This window comes from Planococcus citri, chromosome 1 (assembly GCF_950023065.1).
Source record: "Planococcus citri chromosome 1, ihPlaCitr1.1, whole genome shotgun sequence".
NCBI lineage: Eukaryota > Metazoa > Arthropoda > Insecta > Hemiptera > Pseudococcidae > Planococcus > Planococcus citri.
This window is the reverse complement of record NC_088677.1, coordinates 26,317,357-26,330,581: the sequence shown is the minus strand read 5'-3', so window position 1 is coordinate 26,330,581 and position 13,225 is coordinate 26,317,357. Positions and strand designations below refer to the sequence as shown.

Sequence of the window (13,225 nt, the reverse complement as noted above, 5' to 3'; positions counted from 1 at the left end):
TTATACGGTTTTTTATCGTTCAATTATTTTGTTTGAGTAGTTCCATGGAGGGAGAAAAATTATCATCCTCAATATTCTTGATTGAGCTCATTATTTAATTTTTGAAATGAAATTGATGGTTCATTTTCCAATTACCATCGGTTGGATTTTAGTTATGATGGGATTGCAGACTGCAGAAGCAGAACACGAATGTTATTCTGACTCGATGATGATTGATGTTGATTATTGGGTATTTTTTATCGGTTAGTTCAAGTTCAATTTTGAATTTTTGAAAGAACTGTTCAATAGCTTGAAGCTTCAGATTCAAAGTTCAAACCTCGAGTCGGAAGTCGTAGTCCCAAGCTCAGAGGATTGGACTGTCAACAAACCATGACAAAGATCAAGTCGAATTAGCGCATGCGCATTACCAGTGTCACATCGTGTTGATAAGACTTATCATTAATTTTGAGCCGAATTCGCGAAGTGAGATTTTTTTCATTCAAAACTTGATTTATTCAATTTATTTCGGTGTTTGTTTAAATTTGTATTGCTTCAAATATCAAATTTGAACGAAAGAATAAAAATTGCGGAACGTGTGTGGTGAAAAAGTAAAAAAATCGCGTGTGTAAGCCAACTAGTAAACTAGTGCAGTGAAAATGAATATGAATTCTCGCCGGTATGAATTTGACCTTTGAAAGGTACGAAATACATAATAAAATGAGTGTAAAAATATTAATAATATTTAAAAAATTGATGTAATGAGCATTATTCAATCATTACTCTATTGCTATTCTCTTTTGTGATCGTATCAAGCTTATATTTTGGTCGAATTTTTATTTTTTGTAAAATATCTTGCACTTACAGAACGTATCTTTCCGTTCTGAAAATTGCAATAGGAAATCATTATGCTATTTCAATGTAAATTATATCATCATTTGTAAGGAGCATTAGTTCGTTTTCAATGAGTATTAATAATTCTTGGATTGATCTTCGTTTTTATTTTGTGTTCATAGGTTAGTGAATTTGAATCCGGTCAACATTACCATCGAAATCTTACCAAGTACAAATGAAACGTTCTCCCAATATTGATGATTGATATTCAGGTAACATTCGTATGATTTTTATTCGAGTTCTTTGTATATTGCTTCTTTTTTTAAACCGAAGATATTTTTTACAGATTTGCTGATTCATCAGAGTTCTCTGAATACAATTATCTTATTAGCCTCAAATGATAAATTTTCGATCAATTCTTTTGGATCTATTCTCTCATCAGTTGGTAAGTTTTTTCTTTATTTGTTACTACAGTTACTCGTTGGTATTTATTATATTTTATTTTTATATAGAATTATAATTGAAAATTTTCATCATTTTTTATAAGTGATGCTAAATTTGTTTCACGAAGATCGATAATATTGATAATGAGTTCATTTACGAATGAATTTCCTTCAATGTGTGTTTTCATATTTCTGAAATTTGTTTGAGATTATTTGGTACCGGTGGATTTTGAACAAACTAAATTATAATAATGTTCTGAATTTTGATTAGATTTAAAAAAAAAAAAAAATGAATTCTAGAAAATTAATAAATTTTTCTCAGCACTCGTGTGATGAAAAAATTTATAAACTCGTGGTGTTTCTTTGCACTCCTTTGGAAAAATACCTTAATCGCCTACATCAATTGTAAAATAAATTACATTGAATCATTACATTAAAATGTTGAAAAATAAAATACATTTGAAATCTAAATCTACTTTGAAAAATTGAAACTAAACAAATTTTTAAAAATACGAAAACTAGATTAGTAAGAAATTGAATTACATTTAAAAGGTAAATATAATTATTACTTCGGAAAAAATCGGGATTGATATTCATGGTTTGAATAAAAATTGAATATAAAATCAGTTTGAAGAAAGAAAATGAAATTGGAATAATAAATAATAGTTGAATCAAGACGTTAATAAATAAAAATTTTCATCTACTTGAAAAATAAAAAGCGAATTGAATAATGAATAGAAAGTTAGAAACTGATTCAATTTGAAAAATGAAAGCTAAACTGAGGAATAGCTTATGAAAACAAAATCACAATGAAATTAATTAATGATGAGTAAAAAATTAATTAATTTTAAGAAATAAACATACGAATTAAAAATTAATGTAAATTGAATAAAGTTAAGTGAAAAATTGAATTTTTTGAAAAAAAAAATCAATTTGAAATGAAAGCGGAATTAAATTCCAGAATTAAATTAAATAATGAGTGAAAATTGAACTGATTATATAAAAGTAGTTGATTTAATAAGAAAGTAATAACAAATTAATTGCAAAAATAAAAAATTCAAACAATGAAAATAAAAGTGAAATAATAAATAAACGTAAAATTAAATAAATAAATTAAAATCAACTTGAAAAATGAATTAAAATTGAGAAGAAATGAATTACATAATTAAAAAAAATGAATGCTAAATTGATTTAAAAATTCAATGAAATATGTATAGTTAGTAAGTAGTTTGGAAGTTGGAGTAAGCTTGGCTTTGAGAAGGAAGCAGGGTTGTACATGTTTAAAACACGTTTGAACAAATGAAAAAAACAAAACCGTGTTTTTTTAAAAAAAACATTGTTTAATATGTAGCCCTAGTTTAAATTTAAAACGTTTTTTTTTCAACTCCAATTTCCTAAAAAAAAACACGTCTTTTTTCAGTTTCTCGTTGAAAAAAAAGTTGAAATTGGAATTGAATGAACTGTATTTTTAGATTTTCATTTTTTGAACAAATTTTATGTTTTGATTTCAATTTTTCAATATTTCTTGAGCCTTATTTGGAGTCATAGGTATCATAATGTGCATGATTAGAAAATAAATATATTCAAAAAATTCAAATTACATCAATTTTAAATATGAAAATCGAATGGAGTAAATTGGACAAAAAAAATTGAATAATTTAGTAAAAAATCTGAATAACGTTATGAACAATTTAATTAATTAATTCAAAAAATTAAAACAAAAATGAAAAATATTGATGGAATTGAAATAATAAATTAAAAATAAATTAATTTAAAAAATGAAACTTGATTATTAATTCCTAAATGAAAATGGAATGAAAATTGGGATTATCAATAATGTAAATCAAGTTAGCTTGAAAAATAAAAGTTACTTTTAATTTTAAAATGATTGAATAAAAATTGATAAACAAAATTAAATGTGAATTGATTTTAAAATTGAAGTCGATTAATTAAATTAAAAATATAATAAAGTTAAGTTAACATTATGTGACTGACTTCAAATTAATAATAAATATTTAAATAAAAACCGAATTCATCTAATGATAAGAAAGTGAAGTGAAATGAGGACTAAAATTTTCTTTTACGAAATAGTAAGAATTCAAGTGCATACTAGTACTGAGTAGAAAAATAAATAAAGTTCATGAAGAATTTAATTAAATAAAGAAATGAATAGGTGGTAGTACCTTCTTATTGAATTGATGAATTAAAATTGAATTTAAGAACATACTTGATTTAAAAACCAAATTGATTTGAACGTTGAGAAATATTAATTTGAATCAATTTTTGAAGTACAATTTGAATTTAGTAAATAAAATTGTTATAATAAATATACAGTATGACGCAAAAGTAGTGCTCGGTTTCTTTTATTACTGAGTGAAAAAAGCTAGCGAGATGAATAAAGCGGCGTTGAGTAGGGAAAAATAAGGGCTTTCAAAAGCGACCTTGAAAATTTCATGCTCATGCACAGGGTGTTCACAAATTGAAAAAACCGGTTTGGTCAAAAAATTCAAACTGGTTTTTATTGGACCAATGTATTCTACACACTAATGTGATATGAATTTTTTGAAACCGGTTCATTAATTTGCAACCAGTCATCAAAAATTGTAGATAGAGAAAAAAGCTTGGAACAAAAGTTGTAGAGCGTGAAAAATTACACAATTCTGGCTAATCACATTTTGAAACCGGTTCATTGGTTTGCATTTAGCAACCAGTTTTTGACAATCACCTAAAAATTGGAGATAGAGAAAAAAGCTTGAAATAAAAGTTGTAGAGCGTGAAAAATTGAACCATTTTCGCTGATCAGATTATGAAACCGGTTCATTAATTTGCAACCAGTTATCAAAAATTACCTAAAAATTAGAGATCGAGAAAAAAGCTTGAAACAAAAGTTGTAAGGCGTGAAAAATTACACAATTCTGTTCAATCACAGTTTGAAACCAGTTCATTGTTTCGCGTTTAGAAACCAGTTTTTGACAATCACCTAAAATTGCGAATCAATGAACCAGTTTCAAAATCTGATGTGCGGAAATGGTTCAATTTTTTACGCTCTACAACTTTTGTTTGAAGCTTTTTTCTCTTGTACAATTTTTGGGTATTTTTTGTTAACTGGTTGCAAATCAATGAACCGGTTTCAAAAAATACATATCACGTTTTTGTCGCCTTAGTGTGTAGAATACATTGGCCCAATAAAAACCTGTTTGAATTTTTTGACCTAACCGGTTTTTCAATTTTGTGGACACCCTGTGTATGGGCATGAAATTTTCAAGGTCGCTTTTGAAAGCCCTTAATGTTTCCCTACTCAACGCCGCTTCATTCATCTCGCTAGCTTTTTCCAAATCCACTTAGAAATAAAAGCCACTGAGCACTACTTTTGTGTCATACTGTAGAATAATGTTTACAATTACAAGAAAAATTAAGTCTGTCTACGTTTATTTTGTTACAGATATTATGGCACGACGATCAATCTTCTTTGATCAGTACGACGTTTGTTAAACCTATCTAACTCTAACGACTTCAACATTGATTGTATTTGGTTGCCAGAAGCTGTTACATCGTTCAGGAATTGAAAATGGGCTCCATCTTGCAAAGTCACGCTCAATTTTCAAAGAAGCTATGCTGTATGCCTAAAAGTAGCACGATGATGTTACTAAATTTACTATGTTGTACTGACCCTACAAAGACCTCTCGTTACATTCATCAAAGCTGTGCCATGACCACATTTGCCAGTCTTCGTCTACCAGATCAAACCAATTTTCCTAATCAACTATTCCGCATCCCTCGTAGCACTACAGCAAAAACATTTCCCAACTCGCTAGGCCGCATCAACTTTACCATAAAATCACGTCACATGTACACAAACCAAGAAACCGATATGTTTTCCGTGAAAGAAGATCATAGCACATTTTCTCGTCAGCTTTCTCTAATCAAACGAGATTCAACATCCCAGATAGGAGATCTAGTCGCAGAATGGCTGAGACGTTTCGATTCCCTGCCGGTAATCAACTCCGATGCGGTATCCGGTTCGCTCAATACGTTATCCAAGTTGAACATTTTCGATAAAACGTGGAGTCGAGCCGAGCAAGAAAACTTGAGAAAATTAATCGTCAAACTTTCGGAAAAAGGAGTCAAATTACTCGATCCGCAAACCGTAGCTAGTAATAAAATGTCCTCTTGGCAGATTTCCAATTGTTTAGCCGCTCTCTCCGCGTGGAATGTGTTGAGAAAAAATATTTGGGGTAACGAAGCGAGTCGAACGATCAGCGAATTCATCGTTCGATTGATAAATCAAGGAAACTGGATATTGTACTCGGTAACTGAAACGAACGATCGGTTTGATTCTCAAGCCGTTGCTACTAGCTTGACCGCTATGTCTAGGTGGAGAATGGATGAATTTCCAGGAGCTAAGAAGTTCATCCTGCAGTTAATTTCGCGAGGAAGCGTTATGGCTAACGAAAACGTAGATAATGATCGATTCTCTACTGTCAGCGTTGTTAAAACATTGCTCACGCTGTCCAAGTGGAACACAGATGAACTACAAGGAGCTAAAGCGTTTATTACTCAGTTGATTATACAAGCAACTGCAATGACATCTGATTTCAATTCCATAGAAACTGCCAATTGCTTGAATGCTTTGTCTAAATGGAACATGAACGAAATACCGCAAACCAGAGGGCTTATCAATAAACTAATCCAAAGAGGTGATACGATCATTAATAATTTCAGATGTCAGGAGATCGCTGTTAGTTTAAACGCGTTGTCCAAATGGAATATTAACGAGTTAGAAGAAGCTAAACCCTTCATCGTCAAGTTAGTGAAACGTGGAACTACGATGGCGAGTGGATTTAAACCTCAAGAGATCGCTATTTCCTTAAACGCCGCGTCTAAATGGAATATCGACGAGATCGAAGGTATCCGAGAGTTCATCGTTAACTTGGTGCAATACGGAAAGCTCACAGCTGGTAATTTCAATTCTCAAGGCATTTCCAACAGCTTGAACGCTCTATCGAAATGGGAAGTCGATGAATTTCGAGGAGCGAGAGAATTCATCATCGAATTAGTGAAAGTCGGAAAATCAACCAGTTCCACTTTCAATCCTCAAGGTATTTCTAGTTGTATGAACGCGTTATCCAAATGGAATATCGACGAATTTCAAGGATCCAAAGAGTTCATCGTTCAATTGATCAAATTAGGAGTCAAGTCGATCGAAGGATTCGGTCCGCAGGCTATTTCAAACAGCTTGAACGCTTTATCTAAATGGAATACGGTAGAGTTAGAAGGAGTTGAGCAGTTTATGGTTGCGCTAGTCAAACGTGGAAATTCAGTGATTGGAGGATTCACATCGCAACAAATCACTAACACCTTGAACGCTTTATCCAAATGGGATATTTATCAGTTGAAAGGAGCTCAAGAATTCATCGTTCGGTTAATCGAACGAGGAATAAGTTCGGTAAACAGATTTGATCATCATTCTATCGCTAACAGTTTGAACGTTCTGTCCAAGTGGCATATCGACGACTTCCAAGGCACCAGGCAATTCATCGTTCAACTCGTAAAACGAGGCAGTGCGACCGTACATCAATTCCGTGCTCAGTCGATTGCCAACAGCTTGAACGCTTTATCCAAGTGGGATATCAACGAATTACAAGGTGCTCGTAAATTCATCGTTGACTTGACGAAACAAGGATGCGCAACGTACGCGGAATTTGATTCTCAGGAGGTTGCTAATAGTTTGAACGCGTTATCTAAATGGAAAACGGATGAATTTCAAGGAGCTAAGGTGTTCGTCGAATATTTACTAGAACGAGGTAGTTCGATAATTGACGAATTCCATTCTCAAGCGATTGCCAATTGTTTCAACGCTCTTTCCAAATGGAACGTTGAAGATTTACAAGGAAGCAAAGAGTTTATCGTCAAGATGGTAGAAGAAGGGATTTCATCGGCTGATACGTTTCATTATAAAGGTATCGCGAGTACTTTGAACGCGTTGCATAAATTTGGTATTTTCGACGAAGAGAAATGGAACGAAAATCAAATGAATAATTTCAAACGTCTTGTTATCAAATTGGTCAAGAAGGGTGACGACATATACGAAGATTTCGATCCGTGGGGCGTTTCTGAAATTTTCAAAGCTTTTTCAAAGTTTAATATCTTAAATGATGAAATATGGACGAAGGACGAGCAGGAGCTATTGAAAAATTTCGCTGCCAAGCTAGCTTGTCTGGATGGATCATATAGAACGTATAGAGATCGCGAAATGTTCAGTAAATTATGGCGATCCTTGTGCAAAGATGGTATCTCCGACCGTGCTGTAGATGAATCTAAACTATCGAATGAAAATCGTGAACCAGTAAAAACGTAGTTTTGGGTGAACTTTTCTGGCAGTGTCAGTGTTTAGTTTAGAACAGTAAAATTTCGATATATTTTCTTGACGTAAAGCTTTATAGTTTTGTTTTGGAAAGCAATTTGTAAAATTGTTTCCTATATGTTTCTTGCGAGGTTACATTACCTTATTTGATTGTAATCGTTGAGATCAAGATGTTGTTTTCAAACTATAGCACTACTCGTTTCGTCTCAACGAGAATCTCGATCAAAATACGAGAAAAATGATTGGTTAAGAAAATTCTTGATCAGTATTGTGTACCTATTTCGATTTTAGGAACTGAATGTGCCTGTATTTCGTAAATTTTTGTGAAATGTGATATTTTTTACAATATTTTCGTGTAAATAATTGTTTTAAACATTTTGTGATAGAAATTGTCAATTTTCTTGAATGAAGTTATGCGAAGGTATTTGATTTGTGCGTGAAGATATTTAATTTTGTTACAATTGATCGATTAAAATACGTATAAAAATACCCAGTTATTAAAATTATAAAAGTTTCAAGCAATCTGGTGTCTAATCAAAAACAGCGGTACGATTTAATGAAGTTTTAATTCGGTTAATTGAAAACCAATACCTATCATATTTGTTTTTGTAAAATCTTGATTTTCCAAAACTTTTATTTATAGTTTCACTTTTTATGTGTTCGATTGAACTAATTATAATTTTTAAATGAATTTTATGTGCATTGTTCGATTAATTATTTGAACTTAATTTCATTGTTTTTGAAATATAATTCAGTATGCATGACTATGCAACTAACCAAACTAGTGTAAAAACTTGAAATATTCATACTTTTGTATCGACTAGGTAGAAAGTATAATTAAAATGTTCACAAAAATTACATTATGTACAATTGCGTTGAAAATATTCTAAAATTGTTCCCAGTAGGTACCTACCTTAAAAATGATTGAAATGACTTTCATTGATTTTTAAATAAAATGAAATGAACTCATAAAAATTTAACATTGTTATAACCGGTTAAAAAATTATATTTCGTATTTTTTTCACTCTTTAGAATAGATTTCCGCGATATTTTAATAACTTTTTCATACGAAATTTCAAGGCTAATGAGTAATTAATATCGAATATCGTGGAGACACCTTCATCCCAGATGTATTGTAATATTGTGTAGAGAGAATATTTTTTTTTGACGGGAATGGATTTTTGGGGCCCAGAAGTTAATTAATTTTTGGGCCCCAAAAATTAATTAATTTCTGGGCCCCAAAAATCCATTCACGCCAAAAAAAAATATTCTCTCTACATAATTACAATCAGAGGTTAAAACTGTTAAAAAAACCAAAAACCAAGAAAAAACCAAGTATAGGTAAATCTGTTTTGAGCAAAACTTAAAAACCAAAAATAAAAAATATTTGATCAAAACCAACTAACCAAAAACCAAATAGGTATAAAAAATTTAAGATTTAAATCATCAGAATATACTATTTTGACTTTTATGCATTAATTGATTAGTAGAAATAGTCCAGTGGCAAACTGTAAGTAAGCGGCAAATCATGATAAAGCTATGAAATTTGGTATGATAAACAAGGACACCAAAAGGAAATTTTTGAGCCCGGGAGCCCATCGCCAAGTCCCATAGGAAGGGAATGAGGGTGATTTGGGGGGTGGGTTCAACCCCCATTTTTCAAAATGGGGCTATCGGCGCGATATTGGTATCAATTCCATATGACTGAACCCCGCTGAGTTCAAAAATAACATTACTTTCAAAATCTGAGGAAGAGGCATGCCTCAAATTTGAGATTTTCTGAGTAAAGTTTTTGCATTTTTCTCAAAAATACCTCAAAATTACAGTTTTTTAACCCTAGACGACACGCTGACCTTCCATCGGCATTTTTATGGTCATTTTCGGATTCTACAGGTCAATTACAATGCGAATCGACCATCAATACTTTCGCATACCTCTACCGCGAGTGCACAGAGGGGTCAAAAGGGGTTAAAAATTGGCAGTTTTTCGGCATTTTCTTACAAAAATCACGGTTTTTGAACTGTGCACCGGATATAATTGGCGGAAGAAGGTTCTAATGGTGATTTTCGAATTCTACAGATCAAATACTATCGAATAAGGCTCAGAGCCACTTTTTACACCCCTCCAGGGAGGGAAGAGAGGGGGTCAAATTTGATTCCCATCTTGCTTATGTTGAATTAATTTTAGAAATGTAATTAATATAAGTATACATTTACTTACCATCGTGATAATAATATTTGTATCGATGTTTTTCGTACCGCCGAACCGAAATTTTCAATTATTTTTTTGATTCCAGCCACGGGGGGGGGGCACCATATGAGGGGTGGGTCCATTTTTCACGAAAAATCGACATGTATATCAAAATGTAGGTTTTTGAGGGCGCTGATTTCAAAAATGCTATCGATTTTTCATCTGGGTCCAAGCCAAGGGGATGATACTGCGTTCAAGGGGTGGGGATGAAATTTTTCACAAAAAATCGACTTGTATATCAAAATGTAAGTTTTGGAGGACGCTCATTTCAAAAATTTTTACGTATCCGTTGAAAAAGTTGAAAACCCTCCTTCACTCCATGAAATAAACTCATCCCCAAAAAAAATAAAATTCTGAGTGAATTGAAAAAATAAACGAATTTTAATTTTTTGCTATGAGTGTGCTTTTCATCAATTTTTTCACGGAATACGTAGAAATAGAGGTCAAATAGGTCAACTTCGCCAGTCGAGACTTTTTTTTATTTTTCAAATCAAAAAATCGCATTTTTCACAAACTTTCAATTTTTTTAAATCGACTTACGACATAATGCCATCCCAATTCTTTAATATGTTCGTTCTCGAAAACCTACATTTTGATATACAAGTCGATTTTTTGTGAAAAATTTCATCCCCCACCCCTTGAACGCAGTATCATCCCCTTGGCTTGGACCCAGATGAAAAATCGATAGCATTTTTGAAATCAGCGTCCTCCAAAACTTACATTTTGATATACAAGTCGATTTTTTGTGAAAAATTTCATCCCCACCCCTTGAACGCAGTATCATCCCCTTGGCTTGGACCCAGATGAAAAATCGATAGCATTTTTGAAATCAGCGCCCTCAAAAACCTACATTTTGATATACATGTCGATTTTTCGTGAAAAATGGACCCACCCCTCATATGGTGCCCCCCCCCCGTGGCTGGAATCAAAAAAATAATTGAAAATTTCGGTTCGGCGGTACGAAAAACATCGATACAAATATTATTATCACGATGGTAAGTAAATGTATACTTATATTAATTACATTTCTAAAATTAATTCAACATAAGCAAGATGGGAATCAAATTTGACCCCCTCTCTTCCCTCCCTGGAGGGGTGTAAAAAGTGGCTCTGAGCCTTATTCGATAGTATTTGATCTGTAGAATTCGAAAATCACCATTAGAACCTTCTTCCGCCAATTATATCCGGTGCACAGTTCAAAAACCGTGATTTTTGTAAGAAAATGCCGAAAAACTGCCAATTTTTAACCCCTTTTGACCCCTCTGTGCACTCGCGGTAGAGGTATGCGAAAGTATTGATGGTCGATTCGCATTGTAATTGACCTGTAGAATCCGAAAATGACCATAAAAATGCCGATGGAAGGTCAGCGTGTCGTCTAGGGTTAAAAAACTGTAATTTTGAGGTATTTTTGAGAAAAATGCAAAAACTTTACTCAGAAAATCTCAAATTTGAGGCATGCCTCTTCCTCAGATTTTGAAAGTAATGTTATTTTTGAACTCAGCGGGGTTCAGTCATATGGAATTGATACCAATATCGCGCCGATAGCCCCATTTTGAAAAATGGGGGTTGAACCCACCCCCCAAATCACCCTCATTCCCTTCCTATGGGACTTGGCGATGGGCTCCCGGGCTCAAAAATTTCCTTTTGGTGTCCTTGTTCATCATACCAAATTTCATAGCTTTATCATGATTTGCCGTTTATTGCTTAAAATATACATTTTGCCACTGGACTAAAATGAATACAATAATTATTAATACTAATACTGAATACTACCTAGAATTTGGCTTTATAATGCGATAATTAGCAGGAAAAAAAACTGAAAACTGAAACCAAAAACCCAAAAAACCAAATAAAAGTACTAAAAAACTGTAAACCAAAAACCAATTATCAAAAGGTGAAAACTGAACTGAAACCAAAAACCAAAAATCAATTTATTTCAGTTTTCAACCCCTGATTACAATACATCTGAATAACGTCATGCGTGGGTGCAATAGGAGTTGTTTATGAGCCATTTCATATCTCAGATTTTTTTTTTCTGCCCTTTGTTTGTTTTTTTTCTTTAAGTAGTTTTTTTTAATTTTCTTCTATTTGGTTTTGTACTTTTTCTTTCCTCTTATCTTTTTTTTTTGCTTATTTTACTTGCTTTTTCCAATAAGAAGAACTATACCTACATGTACATAATTATATTGTATGTACTAATGTTTCTTTTGTTTCTTGCTGGTTTACTTTTATGTTTTTTTTAAAATAGTTTTTCAAAATAAAATAAATAAATAAATATTGTAACCATACATTTTATTAGAACATTGTATGAAGAACATTATTTTCTTTTGTTCCTGTATGTTAAACTTTTTTCTCGATTTGTCGCTAGAATCTTTGTTCATTCGTTGATTGTTAAGAAAATAAAAAAAACGTACGAGATTTTTATTTCAATGATTGGTGTTTCTTTTTCATGCATTTGCAGATTCGAGATGAATTTATGTTGGGTTAAAATCTAATCGAAAAATGTTACCGCCACCCGTAACTGTACTTTTTACGAGTTTTACGTCTAAATGATGTAAGTACAAAAGTTGATCGAATAAAAATTACGGCAACTCTGTTAATATGCATTCTACGTTGAAAATGATAGCGTCATTGAATTTGCTGAGTCGAAAACCCCCATTTCCATTTTTATGCGGAGTAAATTAAGCCTCCTAAAGAAAAACTAATGACATTGATCATTTGATCTGATAGGAAATTTTATCCTCTAAAATTTTCTTCACTGTCATTTTTCTCTAGGATGCACCGTTCTCCGGGAAAATCAACTTTTACGTTTTATGTCAAAAAACGTGAATTTCAAAAAAAATGAAAAAAATTGGGGGAAAAATTTTTAAATTAATTCAGCAGTTAATTTCAGCTATTTTTAACATGATTCCCATAATTTGATGAAATATAAATGATCTTTTCAAAAAAAAACATGTCAATTTTTTTTTTTTTTACAAAAACGCCAGACCCGTTGGAGGGGTGCTACCAAAATCAAATTTAGTAAAAATGAAAAAAAAAATCGGAAACACCTTCCCATAAGGGCTGAGTGAAAAAAGGACTTCAGATTCGTGTTTCTCGACCCAAAAAACCTACATTTTGACATATCACTCGATTTTTTTTTTAATTTTTACAAAATTTGATTTCGGTAGCACCTCCCCAAGGACCCTCGAGAGTACGGAGGAAAAAAAGTACCTCAGATTCGTGTTTCTCGACCCAAAAAACCTACATTTTGACATATCACTCGATTTTTTTTAATTTTTACAAAATTTGATTTCGGTAGCACCTCCCCAAGGACCCTCGAGAGTACTGAGGAAAAAAAGTACCTCAGATTCGTGTT

The 13,225-nt window shown here is 32.3% G+C and overlaps 1 protein-coding gene across 2 annotated transcripts; it reads left to right on the top strand.

The window, feature by feature from the left end:
- Positions 1 to 418: 418 nt before the first annotated feature.
- Positions 419 to 9,033, top strand: LOC135850088 (uncharacterized). Of its 2 annotated transcripts, none has more exons than XM_065370810.1 (4): positions 419 to 655; positions 993 to 1,082; positions 1,157 to 1,255; positions 4,696 to 9,033. In XM_065370810.1, exon 4 carries the CDS (start codon positions 4,822 to 4,824, stop codon positions 7,609 to 7,611), a length of 2,790 nt encoding a protein of 929 aa, XP_065226882.1. In that variant the 5' UTR covers positions 419 to 655; positions 993 to 1,082; positions 1,157 to 1,255; positions 4,696 to 4,821; the 3' UTR covers positions 7,612 to 9,033. The 2 variants fall into 2 exon arrangements, with proteins under 2 accessions (XP_065226882.1, XP_065226881.1); XM_065370809.1 differs by having other exon boundaries at positions 419 to 677.
- Positions 9,034 to 13,225: the final 4,192 nt, after the last annotated feature.